This window comes from Cryptomeria japonica, chromosome 11 (assembly GCF_030272615.1).
Source record: "Cryptomeria japonica chromosome 11, Sugi_1.0, whole genome shotgun sequence".
Lineage (NCBI taxonomy): Eukaryota > Viridiplantae > Streptophyta > Pinopsida > Cupressales > Cupressaceae > Cryptomeria > Cryptomeria japonica.
This window is the reverse complement of record NC_081415.1, coordinates 274,936,043-274,962,008: the sequence shown is the minus strand read 5'-3', so window position 1 is coordinate 274,962,008 and position 25,966 is coordinate 274,936,043. Positions and strand designations below refer to the sequence as shown.

The window sequence follows — 25,966 nt, the reverse complement described above, 5'->3', positions numbered from 1 at the left end:
GTCACTCTCCACTTGTTTTGCAAAGTTTTGTTCCAGTTCACGACAGGTAGGGAAGGCACCATTGGAGTCATACGCTGCCATTGGAGGTTTAGATGCTCAGATATAAAAAACTGTGTGGAAACAAAGACAAAATTTGTGAACTGTCTATGCCTATGATCTCATGGGATACAATGATTGGGGGTTTCTTCAAGAACATGACTGCTTGACAAAATGCCTTGAAGAAATGTTATCCCATGGATTGCAATGATTATAGGGTATGCGGGAATTGGTTTATTGAAAAGACTTTATACATTCTTAAATGAATGCCATTGGCTAAAGTAAAAGCCAACTCCTCAATTTTGTTAGCATCGACGGCCTGAAGAGATCTAGAGACAGAGTACGGGCATTTCCCAAAACATAAAGGACACAAATTTGCCAAATGTTAATATGTAACTATGCTGGTAAACATGCATGCAGACTACAAAAGCATAGACAAGCTTGCAGACTGTTCTACCACAGCATTTGCAAAGTGAACTTTTTTTTTCTTTTGGGAACCAAACAAACGTAACAGGTGTAAATTGTGCAGCATATAGGCTAAAATCAGTGGCCTTCAACGTGGAAGGAGAAAGAAATATAGTCTGGGGCTGAAGATGACAAGCTTACGAGAAGATTTCATCGCTCATGGAAAAAGAAACAACCCGTGTAATGTCCCCATTTAAGACTTACCATAATTTAGTACTGAGACATCAATTTCAAATTAAAGTGAGAATGATAATATATTAATAAACATAAAATTATTAAAAAAACACATTTCATTAAAATATTGAATTTAAAAGAGTAGTACTTATCTTGGCACTCTCCCAAGCAAAATTCTTCAGCATGTTGTTGACTCCTCTAGAACATTTGTTAACCCTTTGGCTCAAATCACAAACAAAAATTCCCAGATTCCTTGTAACAGCTTAAGTGGTGTTGAAATTGAAAACACAAACAATATCTCCAAATATTACAAGTGGGCCCCATTCCCTATAGTGGAGCTGCTGCTAAAAACACAACAAAAGTTGTGAAATCTTCAACCTTTTCTAAAAATACTATTGGAAGATTCTTTTATTATAATATTCTGAATAATTATTGGGTGGACCCACAAAGCACTTTGGCAAGCTCCTTCTAATATTAATTAACTTAAATTTCTGTCGAAGTCTTTTTCTTTAAATTCTGATTTCTCTGCCAGATCAGAGGCCTCCCACGTGGTATTTCTTCCTTTATAATAAGATATGGTGTTCTCCCTGACTGCTGACTTTGTTCCTTATGCAATTGATAGTATGCCCAAGGTAATTTCTCACAAGGAGCGATCCAAAATGTATAACTAATAAGAGACAAACTTCCCACGATGCCTCCTAGGATGATTGTGAATGATTTCTTATATCTTCGTGGGACTGATAAGTTATGCTGCCAAGAGACATGTCTTATGTTAACGCACCACTTCATTACTAATTTGGTTATCGATTGCCTTTAACCAATCTTAATCTTATGATAGGCGCATAGGTTATCTTATTCAATCTAACTTGGTAGTGGTTGCTTGTGATTATAGTCACTGCCTTTAGCCACCCTGATTCTTGTGTCTTCCAGTAGATATCGATTAGTGTATTATTTTGACTTGCTTATGATAATGTGATCGGTGTCATTATTACAAGTCATTGATGCTTGGCTTCAATTTATCTATAATGTAATATTACCCTTCATGATATCCTTACTCCTTTTGATCTATATCACATATGATAACTCGTCTCTTCAAGGTAATTGTTATGTCTTAGATATTATTTTCTTCTGGTTTGTATAGTTCCGATACTAACGTTATTAACATTGATGCTCATGAACGTCTTCATGGGAAGACTAACCCTTATTCAATGCTTCACTATTGACTCTCCATATGTAACATTAACCTCCACTTAATAACACTTAGGAATTTATCCTAATCATTCTTGCTTCCTCTATACTCGTCCCTTGGTTGGATGCTGATTGTCGATATGAGGATAATCGCTGATATACAACTGTGACCCCTCACAATTCATTCATAATTCTAATCATTAATAACATAATCATTGTTATCGACCAATGTTTGGTCAATGTCGTGTTCTTCATGTGTTATCAACTGGTTTTGTGATATTGATTAATAGCATGTTGGCTATCCCTTGCAGTTGTTGACCAATTGGTTTACCAATGGCGATCTATAGGATTTATGCCTATATATATTTTTTAAGGGCCTCTTCAGCCGTTGTTTACTTCTTGATAGTATCAATAATTATATTGTAAAATTTATATTATTATTAATTTAAATATTCCAAGAATATTATTATTAATTAATATTAATTAAATAATAATATTTAATAAATAAATAATTATTTGTTGGTAATTAATATAATAATAGTTGGTTCATTTCGGATATATATATAACGATCAAGGAGGGGATATGACAACCCGCCAGAGGAAGAGTTGAGCTCGACCAAGGGAATTGGAAGAGGCATCGACTTTGATGGATGTAAAAAGCTAAACGATGGGAAAACAATCATATAATATAAATAAAATAAAAGTTGCAGAGCGATCAAAGGTCGTGTGTGGTGAGTAGAGACCCGAGAAGGGCAGAAAGTGGGTAGCTGCAGTGCATAAGTCGAGCCTGACAACAAGGAGAATAAGCTGTGCACTAGTAATGGTGAAGGGCTGCGTAGGTGAAGGAGAGAAACATAAAGGGAGCTGCGTAGAGTGTGAAGTTGCCTGTCGGTGAGGCATAAAGAATGTATGCAAGAAAGTTTGAAGTCAAAAGGACAGGGCCATGTTTGTAATGGTATTGTTTACTTTGAGAATTTAATAAAATCTGAGTGAATAAACAAGAGTGCAGTTTCTGGATTTGATTGTGTGCAAGATTTGATTGTGATGCAAAAGTCTTGCGCACAATCAAATCCAGAAACTGCACTCTTGTTTATATGATGGATTGTGGAAATCTCTTAGAACTGATCTGAGTGAATTTCATTTGAGTTGCATACTTTCAATAACTGTGAAGTTCAAATCGAGAGCAAAGAGTATCTGCCTGTGCAAGTTTGTGTTTTGACTTTTGGGAGGCAAGAGAGATTTCCCTCTAAAATCGTCTAGTAATGTATCTGATCATAAGGATGGAACATCTAAGATAGAGACTACCTAACAAAGTTGGAAAGTTTCATAAATGATAACTTTGCGCTTACAGCTGTTGTAGAAAGATTTCGACAACCAACACAATTAGATTGAACAATTTTAATTGTGCTATACCATTCTAACTAATTAAAGAACAGGAGCTTTAAGTTGCAAAGCAGGCATACATTTTCAGAATTTACAATGACAAAATGTGGAAGAACATCAAACAAAGTCATAGAAATTCAAATTACAACATGCTACAAAAAATGGTAATTTATTTTAATATAATCAAATAACAACTAACAATTGTGTGATCTCTCGGATAAATGAATTGCTTCCACATGAAGGTTGTTGCCAATATACAAGTTGCTATCATAGAATCCAACAACGTGGCTGCCATAAAAAATATTTTAAGCAACTCAATGTTCAATGTTATATTTAACAATTAACCTATTAAATGTGACTATGAATACTTCAAAGACTACATGGGCGTAATTCCAGAGGCAATTAATACAAAAGGGGCCAGACTTAAGAGAAGTATACAATGGCAATTCCATTTTGTATTATGTAATATCCCCATTTTAAGCAAAATTGCTTTATGAGAAATTAGCCAATTTCCAAGTTTTCTCATAAGCTACTTGGTGAGTTGGGGAGAACTCCAAAGTCTTGAAGTGCTCCGGATGTGTCTTGCAAAAATATTGGCAGTGAACTCAATTGGCCTTGGTGAGCCTAGTGATGCTTTCAGAATCAATTTCCGACCTTTTGGGAGCTCTCCAAACATCTTGGAGGAGCAGGCTATTTTTACTGAGTCACCTAGTTGCTTCGGTTCATCATCCTATGACTCCAGTATCCTTGTGGTATGATCAAAATTACAAAATTATGTCATTTGGATATTTTTCGCAACTTGGGTAAGCTATTGAGTTATTATTTAATTAATTCCTTTAAGTTGTCTACTATTAGAAATATTAAAAGGACAACTTAGTGCAATAGGTCGTTGGAAAGGTATTAAGATGTGTTTTAAGTTGGACACCTAAGCTTGGCATAATTTGCACATTAAAAATATTATTAATTCTCCAGAAAAGTTTTTGCGAGGGAATAAGTAAATTATTATATTTTAAAATTGGTTATTTACCTCCAAAAAAGTTATAAAAGGAGGTTGAGGGCTCATTTGTGAATACAGACCTTTGAATGCTTTGTTATGCTACTGGAATGAACCTAAGTTCTTCCAAAGCTTCTTGAGGACAAAACGCTCTTAGAGTTGCTGGTTTCAAGGACGAAAACCCCCCTAACTGGTCTTGGTAATTCCATCCAGGGATTATAGTCGTTTTACAGATTGAAGTTTCATTTTTGGAGTTGCAGTCATGGATGTTTCTGATGTTTTCTGAAGTTGCAGATTGAAAACTATTTGTGAAGCTTTTAGATGAAAATTTCACCATGATTTGAGGGTGATGGAAGAAGTATTGCTGCTGGGCCATACCATCATTGGTACAGGCCATAACATTTTTGTTTGACACCATTGGGTTTATATTTTTTAGTTTTTCTATCTCTCTTATCTGCTTTTTTTTTGGATGTTACTCTTTCATTTCTGCAGATCAAATGCTAAGCAAAGGAGTTACAAACAAAGAAAAGGTCATACATCATGTACTTGGTTGGTGCGTGTCATGCTAGGAATGGTGTGAGAATGAGCAGATGAAGTGCCTATTTTCTGTGGTATATTTGTCCTTGTTGGGAAACGCCTTGGTCATGATTAGAGTTATTAAGCTTCATTTTGGTGGAGAAATGAATATACAATGAAATCTGTTGTCATTAAGCTTGCTGTACCTGCAATACCAGCAATGAAGATGCCATGTTTCAAACCTGTGTTTGACTGAGTTATTCATTGTTCTGATATATCTTTAATTATATAATGTTAAGGTGTTTTTGGAGTGAATTTGGAGCTGTTTGGTGAAGGTATATTAGCTTATGACATTATTGGCTTGTTGGGTGTGAGTCGTTGCAGATTCTTGGAAGCTTTTCTTGCTGACCAAACTGTTACAATGTGTTCTCAGAGCATTTTCAGACCTGTACCAACATAATATTCATCTATCATCAAGGTATATTGCTGTTGTTTCAAGCTGGGTGGGTTTGTTCATGATTTTGATTCAATTTGGGTGTTACAACAGTTTTGTTTACATCAGCACTTGTTATCAGCAGCCAATCCTCTTATCTTGATGTTTATAATGCATATGTTCTAACCTTGTAATGCTTTGGATGATTATACAGCCGAAGTTTTATCTTCCTATGATATCTATATTGTAACACTAGATAGTAGTACTGCCAGTGAGTTAGCTCTTCTTTTGTTGATGTACTTACTCCACTGAACAAGTGGTTTAATTGTATTAAGCTTTCCCACTGAAGAAGTGGATGTGCCACTTTCGCTCACCATTAGATAAGTGGAAGAGGCTTGTACTTTCATTTCAATATTGTATAAGCTTTCCCACTAAAGAAGTGGATGTTTACTTCTTTCAGTACCGGATATGCACTCCACTGAATAAGTGGTATTGGCTGACTTACCACCTAGTGCTTTCCTTTCAACTGCTGCAATTTAATTTGATATGTTGATCGTTTCACCATATGCTCTCACCTTCCAAATCATGGGGACTGGGTGATCAGAATGTAAAAAGAATATTGTATTGTAATCTCATTTCGAGTTGCAATATTTTCAAAAAAAAAATTAGGGGTGTATATTACATATTATAACAACTGAAGCATACTAGCATGTGCGAGAGCAAAATGTTTTTGCGCAAATGTAAACATTGCATATTAGCAACAAAATTTATAAACTAGTAAATTATTGTATAATAGATTGATTGATTGATAGACAGTAGATAGATCAAGAGAAAGGGATGGATAAATAGATGAAAAAATGCAAAACAAGCCTCTATTGTTTATCAAATCTACTTGTATCTTACTTATAGGCTGCTATTAATATGAAAGTATTCAACACTAAAAACCAGGCACAATCTAATAAAGGGTGTATAAAATTCTCATAATAAAATGGGGTCTACACTAGTAAATGATTTACAGAGAGATTGTGACCTTACCCAACCAAATCAGCTCCTAGGACTGCTTTTAGTAGTTCATCACGTGATGGCAGCGTCCTGTAAATCTCTGATGAAGGAAATGGAGTGTGCAAGAACCATCCAACCTTCATATGGCTGTCATATTCCTTCAAAAACTTTGGAAGGAACATAAGATGATAGTCATGACACCAAACCACATCTCCCTCTTTGTAATGTGAATGAACCACATCAGCAAACATTTGATTGGCTGTCTTATAGGCTTCAAATTGAGACTGCAAATTACGAGTAGCTGCAAGTCGATCCTCTTGAGGAAGCCCAAGGTAGTGCAGAAGAGGCCAAAGAACATTGTTGCAATATCCATTATAATATTGATGAACTATCTCCTCGTCCAAAAACACTGGTATGCACCGCTGAATCCAACCATATAGACAAATTTACACATAATTAGAAATAAAAAAGGAATATAGGATCACACCTTTATATAATCACATTTACAAGGCAATGAGTACCTATTGATTGCTTCAAAAGTAAAACTAATTACTTAACTTTGTAAAGCTTTTAGAGAAAACTGTGTATCAATTTTTATATCTACACAGTTTTCTCCAAAAGCTTTACAAATTCACCAATATGGACTGTGACAACCTATTGCTTCGTAAAAAACTAATTACTTCCAAATTTCATTAAGGAGGAAAACATTTCAAACATTTTTCTTGAGCACTCTCTATAATTATAAAAGTGTCAAATAAAATCAACAGATAGTCCCAAAATTATTAGGCCATCCAACATTGTAATACAAATTAGATTTCGTTGTCACAAGCATTTACCCAACATGGCCTACTCTAGGATCAAAGTCTATAATTTATTTGTATCTGTGGTATCGGTTAATGTATTCAAGTTCACACATGTGTCTTTCAAATGCCAAAATTATCCAGCTTAGTGGGTGTTTTCTACTATTCGCATTCCTTAACTTCACTGTCATGATGGTACTTACTATTTTACTAATATACCGATACAACATTAAAAACACATTTGCATTTCAAAGGGGAAGTTGGCAGAGGCAATCACAGTACCAAAGCATGTCTAAGAGTGTATCTTGAGGATTCATCATGAACCTGCATTGAAATTAATGAACATGTAGTTATTGATAGTGGTTAAGTTATAACTCTTAGCAATATTACAACTGATTAGCTATTTTGTTAGTAGTCTTCCTGAACCCGTTACTAAGAATGCCACTGCAAAGAACAATAATGCTGGTGGACGGAAAGTCCACTGCAGAGAATAATAATGCTAGTGGGTGGAAAGTCCCACCATTAGGAACCTAAGAAAAAGCCTTTTTATATTACAGTTAAATTACATTTGTACAGAACAACAATTCAAGGTACCTCCAATGTTGTTCTACATGGTAGTTTCTTGGTGTTATTAGTTATATAAGCCTGTGAAAGTTCTTTGTCATGTCCCCATTTTGAAATAAGATTTAATAATAAAATTAAAATATAAAAGAATAAAAATTACAATATAAAAATCAAATTAAAATAATTGAAATTTAGTTAAGTTTAATGAATGGTTAAAAGGCATGAAATGAAAAGTTAGGACTCCCTCAAACATTAGGTATAAAAAGGAGAAGAGAACTTCATTTGAAACAGCAACTTGGCTCTACAACCAGAAGTGCAGATCTGATTTAAATAAGAACTGCAGATCTGAATCGTAAAAGGTCATGTCCCTTTCGAAGGGCAGAAATAATGAAGAGTTGCACTCTTTCAAAGAGTGTTAATGGTGAAAGGGTCTGCCTCTTGCCAAAGGGCATACATGATGAAGAGGTGTGACCTCTCCCTCACATTGAGAGATATAAAGGAATGGAATAAAATATCCTAGGATGGAACAGCAGACATAAGCAGAGATAAATCCTAAGGGCAGTAAGCAATGAGCAGAAACAATAATATATTAAGAGCAACATAAGGGACCATGAATTAAATAAGGCAACAATCAGTCAGCACTGAAGAAACACAAGGATACTACTCACTATAATCTACACAGGTATGATGTATCAAACTCCAGAACTCTCTGCTAATTATATCAGAAATTCAATCAGATGTGATTACTTCATTTCGACATTCCATACCATCTCTTTGTAGCAATCTTAAGGATCTAATATAGAAAGGTCTTTAGGAGATCAGATTCAAATTGGTCATGGTTGAATATGAATAATGTATTAAATATGTATAACCATTATAGATATTAAACATAATGATCATAGATATTAAACATGCAAAATCATTATAGATATTAAACATGATTATAGATATTGAATATGCATAATCATTATAGATATTAAACATGTTTTTAAATAACTCTCAATAATGTTTACAACATAAGAATACACCCTTGTGAAGGAGAGGTATAAAATGTGATGGTGGGGTGACGAGGGGCTCATAAGTGAGCCATCCTAGGTGACCAAAGTGGCATCAAGAGTTGGGATGGTCCTTACATAGAGGAGTCAAGGAATCCAGTCACATTCTCTACCCTTTCCCTCACAAGGCATGATAAGATATGGAAGAAATAGACTTGATAGGCAAGCAAGTATGGACCACCAAGTGGAGCAAGAAGGTTGTAGAAGGCAACCTTTCTTGGGCTTGGTGTAGAAATGGCTCCAAGAAAACCTTCATGTCTCTTTCTCTCCAACTCTTATGCATTATAAATTTAGTATTTGATCTAACCCTAACGATAGGATGAATATGTATTTGTATTTGTTCTTATGCTTTGTATGCAGGCTCTACATACAAGAGTGCATTTTGTTTAACCAGTTGAGTGATTGGTAAGTTCATTTGTGAAGTGGTATCAACTTCTATTATTATTACCTTAAGCATTATTTAAGCTTATTGAGGAAAGAAGTCTCTTGCAATTGATTCTTATAGCTTTTGAAGAAAGAAATCTCTTTCAATTGATCAGTGACAGATAATTGTCCCAACTTCCTAAGTTTGACCATAAGGAGACATTACATTCTTAGAGATATGGTTTGTGAGAAGCCTACCCTTAGTGAAGATTTATTTGTGAATAATATCACACAATACCATATCCGGAAAAATCATATCAAGAAGTTCCTAAATGCCAAAAACAAGTCAACTAGTAAAGAAAACATAAAGCCTATGTCTCATCCCAATAGCCTTGATATTATAATGAAATAGAAACCTATAACTTTGTTCAATATATCACAAAATTTTGCCAAAGACTAGGCTCTCATTATTACATACATACACCATACTCCATACAATCATAGGAAAGAGCATGTATAGAAAATATTGTTTTCCCATGGACTACATCTCCTTACTAATCTAATTGCAACATTAAAAGGCATAGAGTAGAGTAAGTTTGCCAAGTATGAAGTGTTTTTCATAAAGATTGATTCTTAAGAAAGCTTATACTGTTTTCATCATTTCTGCCATAAATACTCTCACAGTGATGATGTCAGCTGTGTCAGTTCAGATTATGTGTGTTGGGCATATTTGAGAGCAGTTTGTCATGTCAAATTGGTCAAAGACAGAGAAGGCAATCCGGATGGCAGTATATCAGTCATACTTAATTTCATATACATTCATAGTACCTGAAAGACTATCATCTTAATAGCTCATTCCTTAATCATTCGCTAATGCCTTCATGAGAATAGGTTGGTTTGTGTAGGGAAAGGTGGAGTAATTCGGTCACTAGATGGGTAAATCACAAGATGGGTAAGGACATATATTTTTGAAGCCTTGATGAAGAGTCCCAAGATGGGCATAAACATATGTTCCTAAGAAACCTTGAGGGTGCCTGCTCGTAGATTGTTTCCAAGCGCCCAAGCACAGTAATTCCACCATCTTCCATTAGGGTTAGGGAAGAAGTGAGGGCAAACCCTAAATTTAATTAGTTATTTATTGCATTATATATACTTCTAATCTTAATAACCTAATTTACGAAATAATGATGTTAAATGATGTATGTAGATATTGGGAAACAGGTAGCATTCTAATAGGGGACACTACAATATATCACAAAATTTTGCCAAAGTCTAGGCTCTCATTCTTACACACATAGGAAAGAGCATGTATAGAAAATATTGTTTACCCATGGATTACAACTCCTTACTAATCTCCTTGTGACATTAAAAGGCATAGAGTAGAGTCAGTTTGCCAAGTATGAAGTGTTTTTCATAAAGATTGATTCTTAAGAAAGATTATAATATTTTCATCATTTCTGCCATAAATACTCCCACAATGATGATGTCAGCTGTGTCAGTTCAAATTATGTGTGTTGGGCATATTTGAGAGCGGTTTGTCATGTCAAATTGGTCAAAGACAGAGAAGGCAATCCAGATGGTAGTATATCAGTCTAGAATAGATGCTCCATAGTTGGTTGGTTAAGAAAATTGTCTAAGTGTTGGAATAGTACTCTTTCCTATGTCTATGAACCGGTATTTTGATCCACATTTTACTGCATTGCATGCTTTAAGTGTGCGGCTCTGGAGTGAAGCTAAGGAGTATAAGGTGTCTCTCTACCAATTTGCAAGACCTAAACATTTGTATAGAGAAAGTTATGGGTGTTCGTTCTCTGGTTAACAATTTGTCAGTGTATGGTGTTTCCATTGGCTCACTAGAATGAGGAGCATTCCGCATTCTACCGCGGTGATTGGTTTGGCTATGCAGTTTTGGGATGTTGTTGAGATTGGTGTATTGGACCAATGACATGCGTTTCAGGATTGTTGGTGCTTCGGTGCATGATATTCATCATGTTGATATCACACAATCTATTTGGTCTGCACTATGATTGCCAATTCAATGAATTACTTTCTTCGCACCAGCATTTGTTGATTAGTTACTTCAGGAAATGATTGAAGAAAGCTTGCTAATAATCTACATATCTTGTATGGTGGTCCTGTTAGCATTAGATTATGTGTTGTCATTGATGTCAAATCCTATGGTCTGGATTAGGTCCGGATGTGGTATGTTAAGTAGAAGTGTTTGTTTAAGGCATGTTGTGCATTTGGAGGTTTCCCAGTTTTACTGGATGATTTTGGTGTTTCGGAAGATGTGACTCAGTACTATCTTTGGGTCCAGATTGGTCTGAATTGGTCCGGAGCCTGAGGTTTTGCACCAGATATTAAAGATGTGGCGTGCAAATGTGTTTTGGGTCCTGTTGTGACATTTCCACACATCGCCCCATTGCAAATGGGGACCCCCCTACTTTTTAGGCCCTCCCGGTCTTCAAGCTTTCGTTTTTGGAGTCTTTTCGCAGCAGTCTCATCAATCTCTTTAAGCTTGCAAGTGAGTGGGGTCAATTTGATCAAGTCTGCTTTTCATTTGAGCTAATTTGGTTAAGTCTAGGGCCTATTTTGGTCATTCTAGGGTTTTGTCCTTCGGTCCTAGATTTTAGGGGTTTCTTTTAGGGTTTTTTGAAAAACTGAACTTAGAACTGGAATTAGGACCCTTCAAGATACCTCCCAGTAAAATTTGAGTGAATTATGAGCACTTACTATTTTTAGTAAGTTTCACTACCTCCCGAATTGGTCTAATTTTTCCCAAAATCAAACTTACTATTTTTAGTAAGTGCTTTCTTGATCTATTTTGTCCAAACCCTAACATTTTGAAACACTTACTATTTGGGAAAATCTATATTTGGCAAGTTCATCCCTAAAGACACTGAAGACTGAATGTTCCTGAAGATCAATTCTAAATCCGGAAGAGTCAGAAAGCAAGCAGAGTGATCAAAATTTGACTGTGTGTGGGAATCGGTCCAGGAATGGAAAGCTCGAAAAATCATCTAAGTCTAGAAATTCACATCAATCCACAAATGTCATCCTCATCTGGAAATGGCCTGAAATTTGACTGTCTGAAAATTTAAAAGATCTTCTAAAACCTACAATTTGCATTATAATTCCTAGAGATCCAAAACCACTCTCAAACATCCTACCAATATATTCTGATGAAGAGAATGAGACCGACTTGGTAGAAATCATCAAATTCCTCCACAAGCATGGAAATCCTCCCAGGCAAGGATGAAGGCGCCAAAGTGGAGTGGTCTTGGAAAACTCCAAAAATGCGAAATTCCTCTTCAAGCTGATTGGGATAGGAAAGGGGATGATAACATTTAGGCTAGAACCTTCAATGTGATCAGACGGACAGAAAGATGGCAAAAAGATCGTTGTTTTGGTCAACAGCCCATATCTGCACCTAAGAGTAGAAAAGTTGGTCGAACTCGTGCAACTTCTCAAGCATCTCTTTCTCCTTCTAACATTGATGTTGATATTGCATGTAATGAGAAACAGAGGACGAAGAAAACCAAAATTGCAAATTTAGGAGAATCCTCTTGGTTCCGCCCCTGCTCGTGTCACCAGATCTCGTAGTAGGAAAAGCAGTCAGAAACTCCTTACAAGTTCACTTGTAGTAGATTTGGATTTTGAAGAAGAAACTCCAGGAACAATGGATGCTCAGATGCAGGACAAGCTCATTACAAGTGTTGTTGATAAGGGAAAAGAAATCCAAGAACTTGAGGATTTTGTGAACACCATGGCCGTTGTCACTACCAACCAACAATCACCACCACCCAGAGAAACATCTATTGTTCCCAAATGGTTAAGTGCTTCGCTTACCAAGAAAAGGAATGTAATTCCCATCTCAATCCCAATGGAGGACATGGTCAATAAATGTCTGGAAAGAAGATCAAAGTCCAAGAGACTTAAGACTGAAGCGATGATTGATGTGGATGACCAAACAGGACATTGGATTGCAGAGGTGGCCAGACCCCCAACAGACAAAGATGCAGAGAATATCACTGAGAAGGACTTCGTCATTGAAAAGATTGACTTAGGAGTGACCTCTCAAGTTGCGCATGCTAAGCACTTGGAGACATCCACTAAAAGAATTCTCACAAGAACTTGGAAAGATGAAAAGGATAAAAATGAAATGAAGCAGATCATAATGCAAATGGCCCAATACATCAATGCTATACAGGACCCTAACCCTCAACCACTTTCTCAAGTCCCTTTGTCGTTTGATCCAAGATCCCCAATGAACCAGAGACTGCTTGATCAGGTTCAAAGAAGCTGAATGGTTGCAGATGTCTTCAGTGAATGGCTGGAATCAATTGCCCAGCAAGGAACTAACTACATTTCCGATCTGGTCAAGGTGTTTAAAAATGCAGAGTCTGTAGGTAATGAGTTGGAAACAGAAATAGTTGCTTGGGAAAAAGAGAAAAGCAAGTGGGTGGTTGTGTTGAAGCAAATGAGGGATACACAGAGGTATGGGGTAATGAATTTCCTAGCAAAAAAGTCGGTTCATGGTCTTGATGACAATGTACTTTTCGTATGCAAAGAGAATATTGAGTGGAGAAACTCAATTATTGAACAAGGACATGAGGAATCCATTCAGCTTTTAAAGGAGTTAAAATAACTGACTAATACTATGCAGAAAGACATGAAATGCATAGATCTTCAACTCCTAAAAGAAGATAAGCAAACGCTTGAGGACTCATCTGATATGATTCAAGCTTTCAAAGATCGAGTGCAGCAAATCCAAGAAGCAAAGTCCTTGACAATAGAGGATTTCTCGAAAATTGCAAGAATTGAATCCATGTTAGTGGCTTGCTTCGATCATCTTGAGACGCATAAGGGTAGGGTTGTGCAGGTGAGCAAAAAGAAAGAAGTGTGGAAGCAGCAAATTCTACATATCGGTCTTCCACATTATCAGCGTATTCTCAACTTCTCCTCAGCTCACTTGGAATGGCGAAATATTCGAAGCACCCCTTCGTCGCAGGACAAACAGGTGGAGGCCACGTCATTTGCAGGAGCTTGATTGCATCACTGTTGCTTGCAACTTACGCCGCTTTTCCTGTTTATTTGTTGTTTTTTCAGTTTTTAAGATAGACTTCTTTAACTCTCATGAAGAGTTAATCTTTTTACTCTGGTTCAAATGTAACAAACTATCATAGCCTGGCAGCTATATATACTTGATTAAAAGCCTTGTTAAAGGTCCGAGAATTTTTTAGTTAAGATAGAACAGAAAGCTTTATCTTCTTTTCTTGCAATACTATGTACTCTAAAAAAGCAAGGCAATTTTGTCTGTGAATGAAGTTGCAGCATTTTCCATCTCATAAATCCGTGCGTTTATGAATTGAGGTTTGAATCTCTATGAGGATTTGATTCAATTGCGGGATTTGTTATCTTTCTAATGCAGTGTATATGAATGTATGAAAAAAAAACTTTTGAACTTGTCTATCTTGCCGATCAGAAAAAAAAAGTCTGTGAGCTTTACGAAGAAATCTGTACTTTAAAATATTGCAGTGTTCTTTTTGTGTTGACATATGAATGCTTAAATGCCTTTAATACTTTGTGGTAAAAAGTGTTCATGAGAATTGTTGTAATTTAAGCTGATTGAAAATCATTCTTGGGGAGCTGTACCCGTTATACAGAGGTTAACTGTTTAAGCAGTTATCCAACTGTTGGTGTGTTTTTATCTTTTGTTATGGGCATGCAGAAGTCAAAGAATTGGAATGTGTAAAAGGCAAATCTATTAACCAACACCCTTCAAGGGGCAAGGTGGCGAATTTAATAGCTTCCTCTTCAAACAAAGTGTTCAATGAAAAGTATGCATCAAATTTTTGTAGCCACAACCTTGCTAATGTACTAAGATTGTATTTTTTCCCAAACGATGTTGGATATCTTTCCTTTCTTCATACCCCCTCCTCCTATGCCCACCTTTTGTTTTCATTTCATAGAATTCTATGAAGGTCGTATCATTAAGAATAGGAAGGCTCAAGGCATTGAATTCATTATGAAGTTTGTCCATTTCATTTACTTGATCAGGTCGCTCTTCTCTACCCCTTCTTTTGCAAGAACTTGGCCCTAAATGACCTAGTATTAACTGAAACTCTCTCTCCTTCAGCAAAAGTCTTTTCCCCATTAGAAGTGCTTCCCTCAGTCAATAACTGGACCATCTCCTTCATAGTTTCGGACATGTTATGGAATTCCTCAGTCGTTTTAAAGAATGCTTCAGCATTGTTATCTTCTGTCTCCCATGGCAGTTCCCTTCTTTTCATGCAGCTGATAACACTGCTCTTTATCACTCATCAAATTTCCCTTGGGCTGGCAGGTTCACTGCTCTAATATAATTAAAACGTGCAAACCCAGAAATATCAACTTATTCTGAAATATGCTAACCCAGAAATATCAACTTGTTACACAGAAAATTGATAGAACCAAATGCCACAGCTAGTCCATATAAAATTTCATATTTAGAAAGTTCAGTTTACAATTCTCAGATTCAATGTATATTTTCAAAGCCTTTAAAACATTCGATTCATTAGTTCATAGCCATAATGATACACAAAATAAACAACCAAATATACCACTGGCCTGAATTTGAGGGCTATAAACTTAAGTTTACCCACATAGGAAGGTCGGACCCTTGTCGATCAATTTAATTCTTACTTTGCTGGTGTCGGATACACATTGTAAAGTAAATTATTTCCTAATCCGTGAGGGCAATCTGGATTCGTGGTAGTTGGCTCAGGATTACCCCCATGCCTATCTTCCTCCTTTGAAGGTCGGACCCTTGTCAATCAATTTAATTCTTACTTTGCTGGTGTCGGATACACATTGTAAAGTAAATTATTTCCTAATCCGTGAGGGCAATCTGGATTCGTGGTAGTTGGCTCAGGATTACCCCCATGCTTAAAACTCTTTCTTTTGCAATTGCATGGTTGATGATTGGCAAATACCTAAAGATCTGGTTTGCCTGACTGGCTATAGCTATCCCAGACAAAATAATGTTTTAGGCCCTTTTCCTTGTGTTAGGAGAGAATCGCACTAGCCCTGGTGATTACAGTTGCACCCAAGAGAACAATACAGGAGCCTGGAAGTGGCGCTGATCTCCCTTACCACCTATGATGTCTTCTTCAGCTACGTGGACTTCCTTGCAAGATCTCTGAGATTGTCACCTCAGCAAATCACTTGTGCTCAATGGCAATTCCCAAATTAACTAAGCATGCTTTCTTATGCCCAAGCCTAAGTATATATAGGCGTTCTCCACAGGTCAGCCACATGACAAAAAGAAATTTATTTCAAAAACAAACCACCAAAACAAGGTCGGCTACAAACACTTTATTGGAAAAGTCAAAAATAAAATAATGCAAACAAGTTGGCCCAAAGGTCAAATTATTTAAGATTAATTATAATTCTATTTATTTAAAATTTTGATGAGTTGGCTCATCACAACTTGTCTTCAGGTTGAACATTTGAGGACCAATTGTTGAAGTGGGTAAGACATCCTTCAATTTTGGCTCTGCAAGACCAAACCCTAAGGTGTTGGGTTAATAATTGAAAGATTGAACACTTCCTTACAACAAACTATACCCACTGCACAGTGTATCCCAGTACTGGTGCCACAATATACCTATCTGCTAGTTTGGACATGTAAGGCTTAGCACCCTGTTAAACAGATAACCTGCCATATAAACACTTGAGAATGTGTTTTATGAAAACCCCTTAGATGTTATGCACATTCAAACATGATAGTAAGAACACACTAAACTAAAGAAAATGAAAGATTGTTTAAGTTGATTGATTATGAGCATGTTGAGGATGGGTGGGAAAGAAAAAAAGTAATAAATCAGTGCCATCATCCAATTGGGCAACAAAGTTTTTGACTTCCATCAAACGTATAGTAACAACAACTAAGGTAATGCATTAATCAACACATCACAAAAGACTAGGCTTTCCAAAATGCACAAGCAAGTTGGGCTCTACACATTCATTCACAAAAACCATAAATAGTTGTAGACTATTAAATGAGTCTACTTAGTACTCCATGCACATACCCATACACTTTCTTTATCGTTCTGAGAAGATACCCTGCAAAAGCTTTGCAAGGAATTTACAGTCATCTGGTTGGCTAACTAATCAAAAATACATCTAGAAACATACACCATGCACAAGGAGACACTCAATCAAGGTGGATCTGCCAATAATCATCTAATCTACAAAAGTTACATGCATTATTACACATTTGGGACAAACCCTTATCGTCATGATACAAAAATGTCAATACCCAAAACTATAACTATGAACTCTTTGGCTCTGCGATGTGAGTTTTCTTTGCTATGCTCTCTCCTAACCAAAAATGTTATCCTCTCTCAAGTAATGGCAACCAAAGCCAATATACACTCCACAAGGTAGAGACATTATTTGTCTCACGGAAACACATGAGCATGAAGGGTATAAGACCCCTATGTTTGAAGGTTACATAAAGTTAGTGGTTTGGAACAAGGCAGCGGTGAATGGTAAAGGACATGGTGGTATAATGATCTTAGTGAAAGAAAAAGAAAGACGCATTATTCAGTTAGAAAAAGAAGATTCAAATATATTTGGTTCAAGATTTCAGAATTTGAAAGTAACATTAGTATTGCTGCTTGTTACTTTGCTCCCAAGTCTCAAAAATCTACAAGCACAATGGACTAGACTATAAGGATCCTTTTGCAGCCTTAAAAAAGATATTGCTGAGTTTTCTCAGCAAAGAGATATCCTTTTAATAAGAGACTTCAATTCTAGGACTGGTAATGAACAAGCCAACATTCTCTGTAGTAAAGAGGACCGCAATTCAATTTGGCTTACGAAAGAAAGCAATCCCCAGTTGTTTAGGTGCTCTGAAGACAAGAAGGGCTGCAATCACTTTGGGGAAGAATTGCTTACACTATGTAGTACCTTTTGACCTGATCATTTGCAATGGTCTACATAGGTGGAAGAATTCAGGAAATTTTACCTGCAAAACATATAATGGGGCAAGTGTAGTTGATTATATCATTTGTTCGCAGAAATTTATTGAAAGGATAAAAGAAGTTTTCATTGGTGAGCGGATTTGGGATTTAAAATCAGATCATAATGCCGTTCACTTACACTTTTATTGGGTAGAAAAGAGGCAGCATGAGAGGAAAATTAACTATCACCTGCAACTACCTTTAAAGGGTAAAATTCTTTTAACCCATGAAAACTGCATTACATTCAAGAAATCTCTTAAGAGGTTATTTAAGGAAAAGAGTTCCCCTTTGCAAGTTCTCCGCAGTCCTGAGCTAACAAATTTGATTCAAGGTGTACTCAATGAGTGCAAAAGAGCAAAAATTAAGAAACCTATAACAAATAGTTTTCCAGTTAATACTTGTTTTGATGAGGAATGTAAAATTGTTAGGAAAACGCTGAAAGGGTCATTCAAGAATATCAAAGTGTATAAGCAGATTTTGAGGAAGAAAAAAGCTGATTTCATGAACACAAGACGTGAAGAACTAATTTATCTTGGAAAGAATAATCCAAAGTCCTTTTGGAAAGAACTCCAGCCTAGAAAGAAACAAATTGAAAATAAAATTTCAGATGCACAATGGTTTGAATATGCAAGACAACTCTATGAGCAGAAATTAGAGGCTGTCCCTCCTCCTATGATCAGCACCACAACAAAGCTTTTTACCATGCAAGAGGTGGAGATGGGTATTAAGAAGTTAGGGGCTAGTAAAGCTAAGGATTTGGCTGAACTTCAAGCAGAATATCTAAAGGCAAGGATGAGATTTCTTGCACCTCACATAACGAGAATATTCAACAACATCATGCAACATGGATTTCCCAGGGAATGGTTAACCAGCCTAGCAATACCTCTTTTTAAGAACGGTGACATCAATAATCCTTCCAACTATAGATCCATTATTATAAACCCATTGTTTGCAAAGCTATTTGGTAGTATGATAGAAAAGAGAATCAGCACATGGGCTGAAAAAAAAGATAAGCATGCAAAAGGGCAAGCAAGTTTCAGGCCTAAACACACTCTACAATTGACCATGGCATCACTTTGAGGCATTTAATTGAAAAGGTTTGGGAGAACGGGGAAGAAGCCTTTTGTTGTTTTGTTGACTTCAAGAAGGCATTTGACACAATCCCTAGGGATAAACTATGGCATAGAAGTGAAGAACTTGAAATTCCTTTGCATCTTAGGTTGGCTGTCCATAGGCTTTATGATGAGGTTAAAGTTAAGTCAGAACTTCAACTGGCATCTTAGAAAGTTTTCGGAGCGACATTGGGGTCAAGCAAGGGTGCCCCTTATCCCCTACTCTTTTTGGTCTCTATATTGATAAGCTCAAGGAACGGTTAAATTCACAAGGTCGTGATGGGGTTCACTTAGGGGAGTTTGTGATAAGGCTTCTTCTTTATGCTGATGATCTTATTTTGATTACAAATTCTACTCAAGGATTGCAAGGACACTTATTTGCCCTTGAACGCTTTTGCAATGTTGTGGGGATGCAAGTTAGTATTAGCAAGACTAAAATCATGATTTTCTCTAACAAAAGAAAACCAAGTCAGCATAAGTTTTACTTCGGAGGCAATATACTTGAAAAAGTCAAGGAATACAAATATCTTGGATTTGACTTAAACAACAAGCTAAATTGGGAAGGCTGCTGAAATAAGAGAACATTAGGAGGTTGGAAGGCATTATATGCTCTCCAAAACAAATGTAGAGAGGCAGAACTTTGGGATTGGAAAACTACTCAGGTTCTTTTTGGTCTCCCAGTTGTGCTATATGAGTGTGAGTTATGGGCTAGCACCACCTCTATTTCAAAGTGGAAACAAATTGAAAAAATTCAAAAGCGCATGATCACAAGCAAGTTTAAAATTAAGAGATCAGTTAATTATGATATTTTGTTAAGTGAAGTAGGGGCAGTCCGTATTGAAGCAATGGCTATGATGCATCTCATAGGATATTTAAAAAGAATTTGAAAAATGGAGGCAAGTAGATAGCCTAAGATGGTTTTTGGAGACAGCTTGAGCAAAAGAAAAAAGACATGGATGAGACAAAACAGCAAATAGATGAGTAAATGGAATATTTATTTAAATGCGTGTCCCATAGGCAGAAAAGAGATTAAGGCCTTTGTTATAGATAAGTTTAACAAGCATATTTGGAGTAAACAGCTAGGGAGAAAAAAGAGTTATTAAGGAGTTCAATCCCACATATGATCCTTTTCAAAAAGCATACATAAAGTCTTGTATCCCTTGGAGAGCCAAAATCCTTATTGCTCAATTGAGAACCAGCTCTCATCAACTTTGATGTGAAACAGGATGGTGGAAAAGGCCAAAAGAAATTTGGGAAGAAAGGGTTTGTATCTTTTGTACTTTCGAGGCAGTTGAAACTGAAAGACACTTCATTTTGGAGTGTAATGCTTATAGAGACATCAGGAGCAACTGTGATAATGCTTTGACAGCTGGCTATTGGTTCGGTCTTTTCAATGAGAGGTCCATTGAGAAATTGGGGGAGCTCATCATCAGCTTGTATAGGAAAAGAACCGAAATGCAAAAGTCAATGATGGGAAGGTTGACTGTCCCATAGGCTTTCGATGTTTAGCCTTGTGGACATTAAAAGTTCTTCTTCTTCAAGCCAACGTGTGGGCTTTTATAACGCCATATTGAACACGTAAGCTCCAACCACCACCTTGCACAACACCAAGCTGACAAGTGTCCATTTGCTAGAAGATCACCATCTGCGGAGTCACCAATCTAACAAAGAGGGCTTGTAAATCATTAATTAGGAATAGGATTAGCCTTTCCCTCTTAAAATCGCACCAAACAACATTTAATACCTCCACTATATCACCTGTAGAAGTGAACATGCATTAATGGCGTCACAAGGTGAGTAGGTGGGCAATATTGTGCCTATTGGCAAGTAGAGGCATGCTCAATAGCTTCTTGTAGCATGTTGGCGAACGTTTGGGCTGTTGCTAGGCACTCAAACTATCAAACCAAAGAGAGAGTCATTAAAATCTTCAATCTTCAAACCGCCGATGAGACACCTGCCGCCAACCGTCCGGCTTCGAGCCCTCCACTTACCATCGACCAGTTAGGCCAGGGAGAAAACACGCCTATGGCCTTGAATCTAAGTATAACTAAAGGTAAAGGTAGTTACTTAGGTCACCATCATTCCACGAGTGATCGTTTCTATTATGCATTCACCTTATATTTTTGCTCCACAAAATGTACAACTTTCCTCCCCTCTGGATTTAAGCATGTAACTTCCACTATGAAGCATACACACCTTCACTATCAGGCCTACTCAAGCTGCGCACCTATATATACTGTTCATGCATACATGCATATCCATATAAATGTTTTTATACGATGCGTATGCGCACCCTCATATGTTTATACCCTCGTTTTGGAAAGAGAACAACGTGCCCAAGTAGCCCTGCATCCTAATTACTTGAGACGGTGAAATCTTTTGTAATAAAATCCCCAAGTATCCCCCTGCATCCTACCTATGTGTGGTGATGATTATCTTGCATGTACAGCCGACCATATTCCCGCCCCCTCCCCAATTTATAAATCATCCATCAAGATCACATTTCACTGAATTTCTTTCAAGTGTTGTGATTTAAATTACATTTGTAAAACACAGCTGTGTAATTGAAAGATGGTGAAGTAAAAAAACCAAGTTGAATGGGTACCTTCTCAGCTAAAGCTTTGGCAAGAGCAATTTGGCCAGGTTGATCAGGCACATTGACACCAGCCCATCCAATCCACCTGGTCTCAATCTGCTTGACACCAAGAAGGGCACTGACGAGGCCCCCTGCGTTCAATTCCAGAGACCATGAATGAGTACCAGTCCTTGTTGCAGATACAGGCAGCCTATTTGCCACAACCAGTAGCCTGTGCTTATTGCCACCCCTTCCTGTTTTGGGTCTCATCTGTCTCTCCCTAACTAATCTTTCTACCCTGCTACTGCATTTCGGGGAAGACGACGACAAAGAAGGGTCTTCTCCTTTGCTGTTTTTACCCCTCCCTGCCATCGCCTCTTATACAAGTTTCTTCTTGGGATCAAGTTTATGAAGGAGTGTATCTCAGTTTCTGTCCGCTTCCCAACTCCCCGCTTCCCAACTCCCAACATAATTCCATCTCGGAAGTCATGGGGAGTCCATAAATTATTGCCAGATAGGTCATACCACGTGTGGAATAGAATAAGCAAAAAAAACCATTGTAAGAAATAGAATAGAATAGAAGGTACACAAGATAGATTTATTTATTTTAAAATTAAATTTTATAAATTTAATATGTGAAATTTTTAACTTTATAATTTATAAAAATAAATGACTAAAATCATTTGAGTGTTATAACAAAGATTTATAAGCATGATGGTTTTTTTAAGTTTCTTTTTATCTTTATACTTAAAAAATAAATATATTCTCTAATTTTTTTTCATTTTCTATTTAGAATATTTGTAAATAAAGAAATTTTTTAATATTGATACATAAATTTTAGTAAGTTTTTTTATTTCTCAAAATATAGATAATAAAATATATTACTTGTTTTATAGGGATTTTAATTCACCCTATTAAAATAATAAAATAAAAATTAAATTAAAGCACGTCTCTACATTAGCATTAAAGATGTAATTGTCTCTATTTTATAGGGAGATGATTTTAAACATTTAAAATAAAAATTTAAATTAAATCTTAAACTATCTCATCCAAGTATTACTATTATTTTTATTTTTTATAATTTATTAACTTCAAAACATAAATATATAAATGCAAATAAGAATTAAATTAAAATAGAAAATCTATCATCAGAGTTAGGATGTCGTTGTTGCTCTCGAGCTCTAGGGTTTTTGTTGGCACAATTGTAGGGCTCCACAAGTGGGACATCGCCCCTCACTGGTGGCATTCCCATGGTTCGTTGGCTCTTGTGTGTGTTGCATCGTGGGAAACTTGATGTGGGTCAGGTTTATCTACTACTAGATCTCATTTTAGTGATGGTGTTTCGGTGCAGGGAGGCTTAAAAAAATGCAGCGACTCTTTTGCTTACTGTGGTGGCTTCTTTGATGGAAGAAAGATGGAAACCCAAGGGGTTCCAAAGGTGTTGGAGGATGAGACTGCTAAGGGCTTTATGGGTGTGGGAGCCTATGGGAATGAGGGCGTGAAAGATGCAACTTTTCCCTTTCTTTAGGGTGAACCTGCGATGGACAGACCAAAGGTGTGTTTTGATGTTGAAATTGTTGAGGAAGTGAAGGAGAATGAGTTATATTTCACTGAGATAGGTTTGTTTGGGAGATTTCAAGGTTTTTGGCCAAGTTTGGCAGAGATTCACTAGTGGATCGCTAAGTATTGGAGCCCCATTCTGAAAGGGGATGTGCAAATTTGCTCGGGTGCTTGTAGTTTTTTTGTGGTAGTGTTTGATAATGTCAAGGATGGGAAAATAATTATTTGTGAGCATGTATGGTGTTGGGAGGAAAAGCACATTCTCTTACTAAAACCTTGGTATCCAGCAATTAACTTGGCTAATAAGTCTTTTGAAAAAATCCCAGATTGCCAAACTTACCATTGCGATTCTGGTTTGAATCCAGCTTCAAGGCAATAGGAAATACTTTAGGTAAATTATTAGGGGTGGATGAGAGCTTTGTTGAATATCTGCATACTACACACGCACACATCTTAGTAGATATGGACATGTCTAAGGCTCCTCCTACTGATTTATCTCTAAAATCTACACATGGGAGTTGGGTGCAACTAGTGGATTTTGAAAACATCCCTTTTAGATGTAGAAGATGCTACCAAACTGGGCATATGGATGCTAAATGCTTCAAACAGAAACCAAAAGGACCGGTTACCTGGTGGAGGGAGGCATCCCCCCATCATTATTCAATGGAGGAGGATGTTTTCTTGCAAAAAGAGGGGAATGATAAGAAAGTTGAGAAAAGAAACAAGGTTAACCCAAGTTTGGGGGTTACAAGCAAAGAGGCGGATAATACAGTGAAGGGTATATGTATAGCTTAATCTCCTCAACTTCAAAAGTATCTAAGGGGATGATGCCAATGAGCAGGGCCAATGTACAAGTTGGTAGACCTATGGTGGATAAAGATGAATGCAAGGTTGGATTGCACAGTGTGGTGGGGGTAAAGAGGTTTCATCTACTGATTTAATTGAAGAGTTTCAAGGAGATACTGTGCAAGGGGATGGGTGGATAGAAGTGCAAGGGAAGAAGATTAAGCGTGCAATGAAAGAGGGGCATCCCAAAATGTTTCCTCATCATAGGACAAGAGTGGAGTTAAGTAGAAGACCAAATGAAATGATTTGTTAATGGATCAATGCATTTGGGTGCCCTGTAGGATGTAGAGGTGGCTCCCTAGTTGTAGCCCCACCTGGTTCAAGCCAAGCATAAAACCAGTTATTAATAAAATAAAAAAACTTTTATCGATATAAAAAAAAGAATTAAATTAAAATAACTAAAATTATTATAATCCTAAAAGCATTATAAGAAATAGAGTTAGGAATAAGATAAGAATTGTGGTTGGAATTATTTAAAAAAAATTGTTATAAATAAAAACCATTAAAATATGATATATATATATATATATATATATATATATAAAGGGTCAAACAGATTTTGAGGGAACTTGAAACTCTGGGATTTTGCATGGATCCATTACCCACAGTTAGAACACTATGACAAGATACAACACAAGCAACCGAAAACCCATAGCCTAATAACAAATACTAAACATTGAAGAACCAATTGTAAAAATAGAATGTTGAAGCCATCAAAATGGACTACTGAAACAAACATGAGCATAGGGTTTTCCCAACCTCGTTAATAATGGGTTTTGGCAAGGCTCCCATTACATTAATCTTGAGAAGGTACAACACTGAGTTCTCCTTACCCTTCAAAGTCTCTACCTATATAGGAGAGAAAGAACATAAGTTAGAAAAAAGGGTAGCAACAGCTTTGTTACAACCAAGAAATAGGGCACCAACAGCCCCTGAGCAACACCTCACATCTTCTCCAACAACATCCATCTCCACCTCAATATAAAATAGCTCCACCTCAATAGGAGATTATAAAAAAACTTTAATAATAATCTTTGTGATCAATTCGAATAATGATCTTTGAGATCAAATTTATGATCTCTACAACCAATTCCAATAGTGATCTTTGTGATCAAATCTTTCTTTGATTTGCATGCTCCCTTCCTTCTTGATTTGAAATAATCTACTAGTAACTTTGCATTTCTTCAGATTTAAACTAACAAATACTGTGAACTTCATCATTTTTATGAAAACTTAAGAAAAATTGTGATCACTTCTTTGATCAATTTTCAATAACAATTGTAAATAGGCTTTTTTCCCCTAAAGCTATAATATCTTCTCACTATTATCTTACCACATGCAATCTTCTTTCTTAAATTTGCAACTTTTCTTTCACTTAACAATCAAACCTTTTAAAAATTCTATAGAGACCGGAAGTATGTTGTTGAAGCGTTTAAAAACTTCCCGAAATCGAAGGATGAGAAGGCTATGCTGGCCAAGAAAGAAAACATCTCCTACTACCTTCTCCAACAGGTAAATACTTTTTGGTAGAAAGTTTTAAGGGTCTTGATGGAGTTTCTTACTATTGGTGGTAGATTTACCAAAATCTATAACTATCATTTTCCAATTCTTAATCATTTCCGCCATGGGGTTAAGATTTCCTTGCCATTTTACTTAGCTTCTTCTCTAAATGAGAGTTTGGCTGATCACGCCAAAAAGCCTAATTCTTACCCCATAGCCCATCAGGGGCTTATCTTGCTCATTTATGAATACCTAAAGGAGAAAGCTAGGGCTACCAAGGATGATGACCTAGTAACCAATGCACGTGTTTCTGAGAGCTATAAAGATTCTGAGTCTGATGATGACCAGTCTATTGCCCCTACCCATAAAAAACGGAGAGCTGATATAGATAA

General features: G+C 36.6%; 1 protein-coding gene across 2 annotated transcripts in view; it reads right to left on the bottom strand.

The window, feature by feature from the left end:
• The window catches only part of LOC131068561 (alpha,alpha-trehalose-phosphate synthase [UDP-forming] 1), a 246,855-nt gene extending 224,663 nt beyond the window's left edge, over nt 1–22,192 (bottom strand). The window contains exons 1-2 of one of the 2 annotated variants that reach the window (XR_009112026.2): nt 21,699–22,192; nt 6,225–6,613 (exon numbers count right to left, since the gene is read on the bottom strand). Coding sequence is in view for 1 of the 2 variants with exons in the window: in XM_058003775.2 (XP_057859758.1) it covers nt 6,225–6,613; nt 21,699–22,040 (731 nt within the window). In the remaining variant the exon portion in view is untranslated. The remainder of the gene's footprint in view (nt 1–6,224; nt 6,614–21,698) is intronic. The other variant, XM_058003775.2, reaches the window with a different exon arrangement.
• Between the last annotated feature and the right edge of the window lie 3,774 nt (nt 22,193–25,966).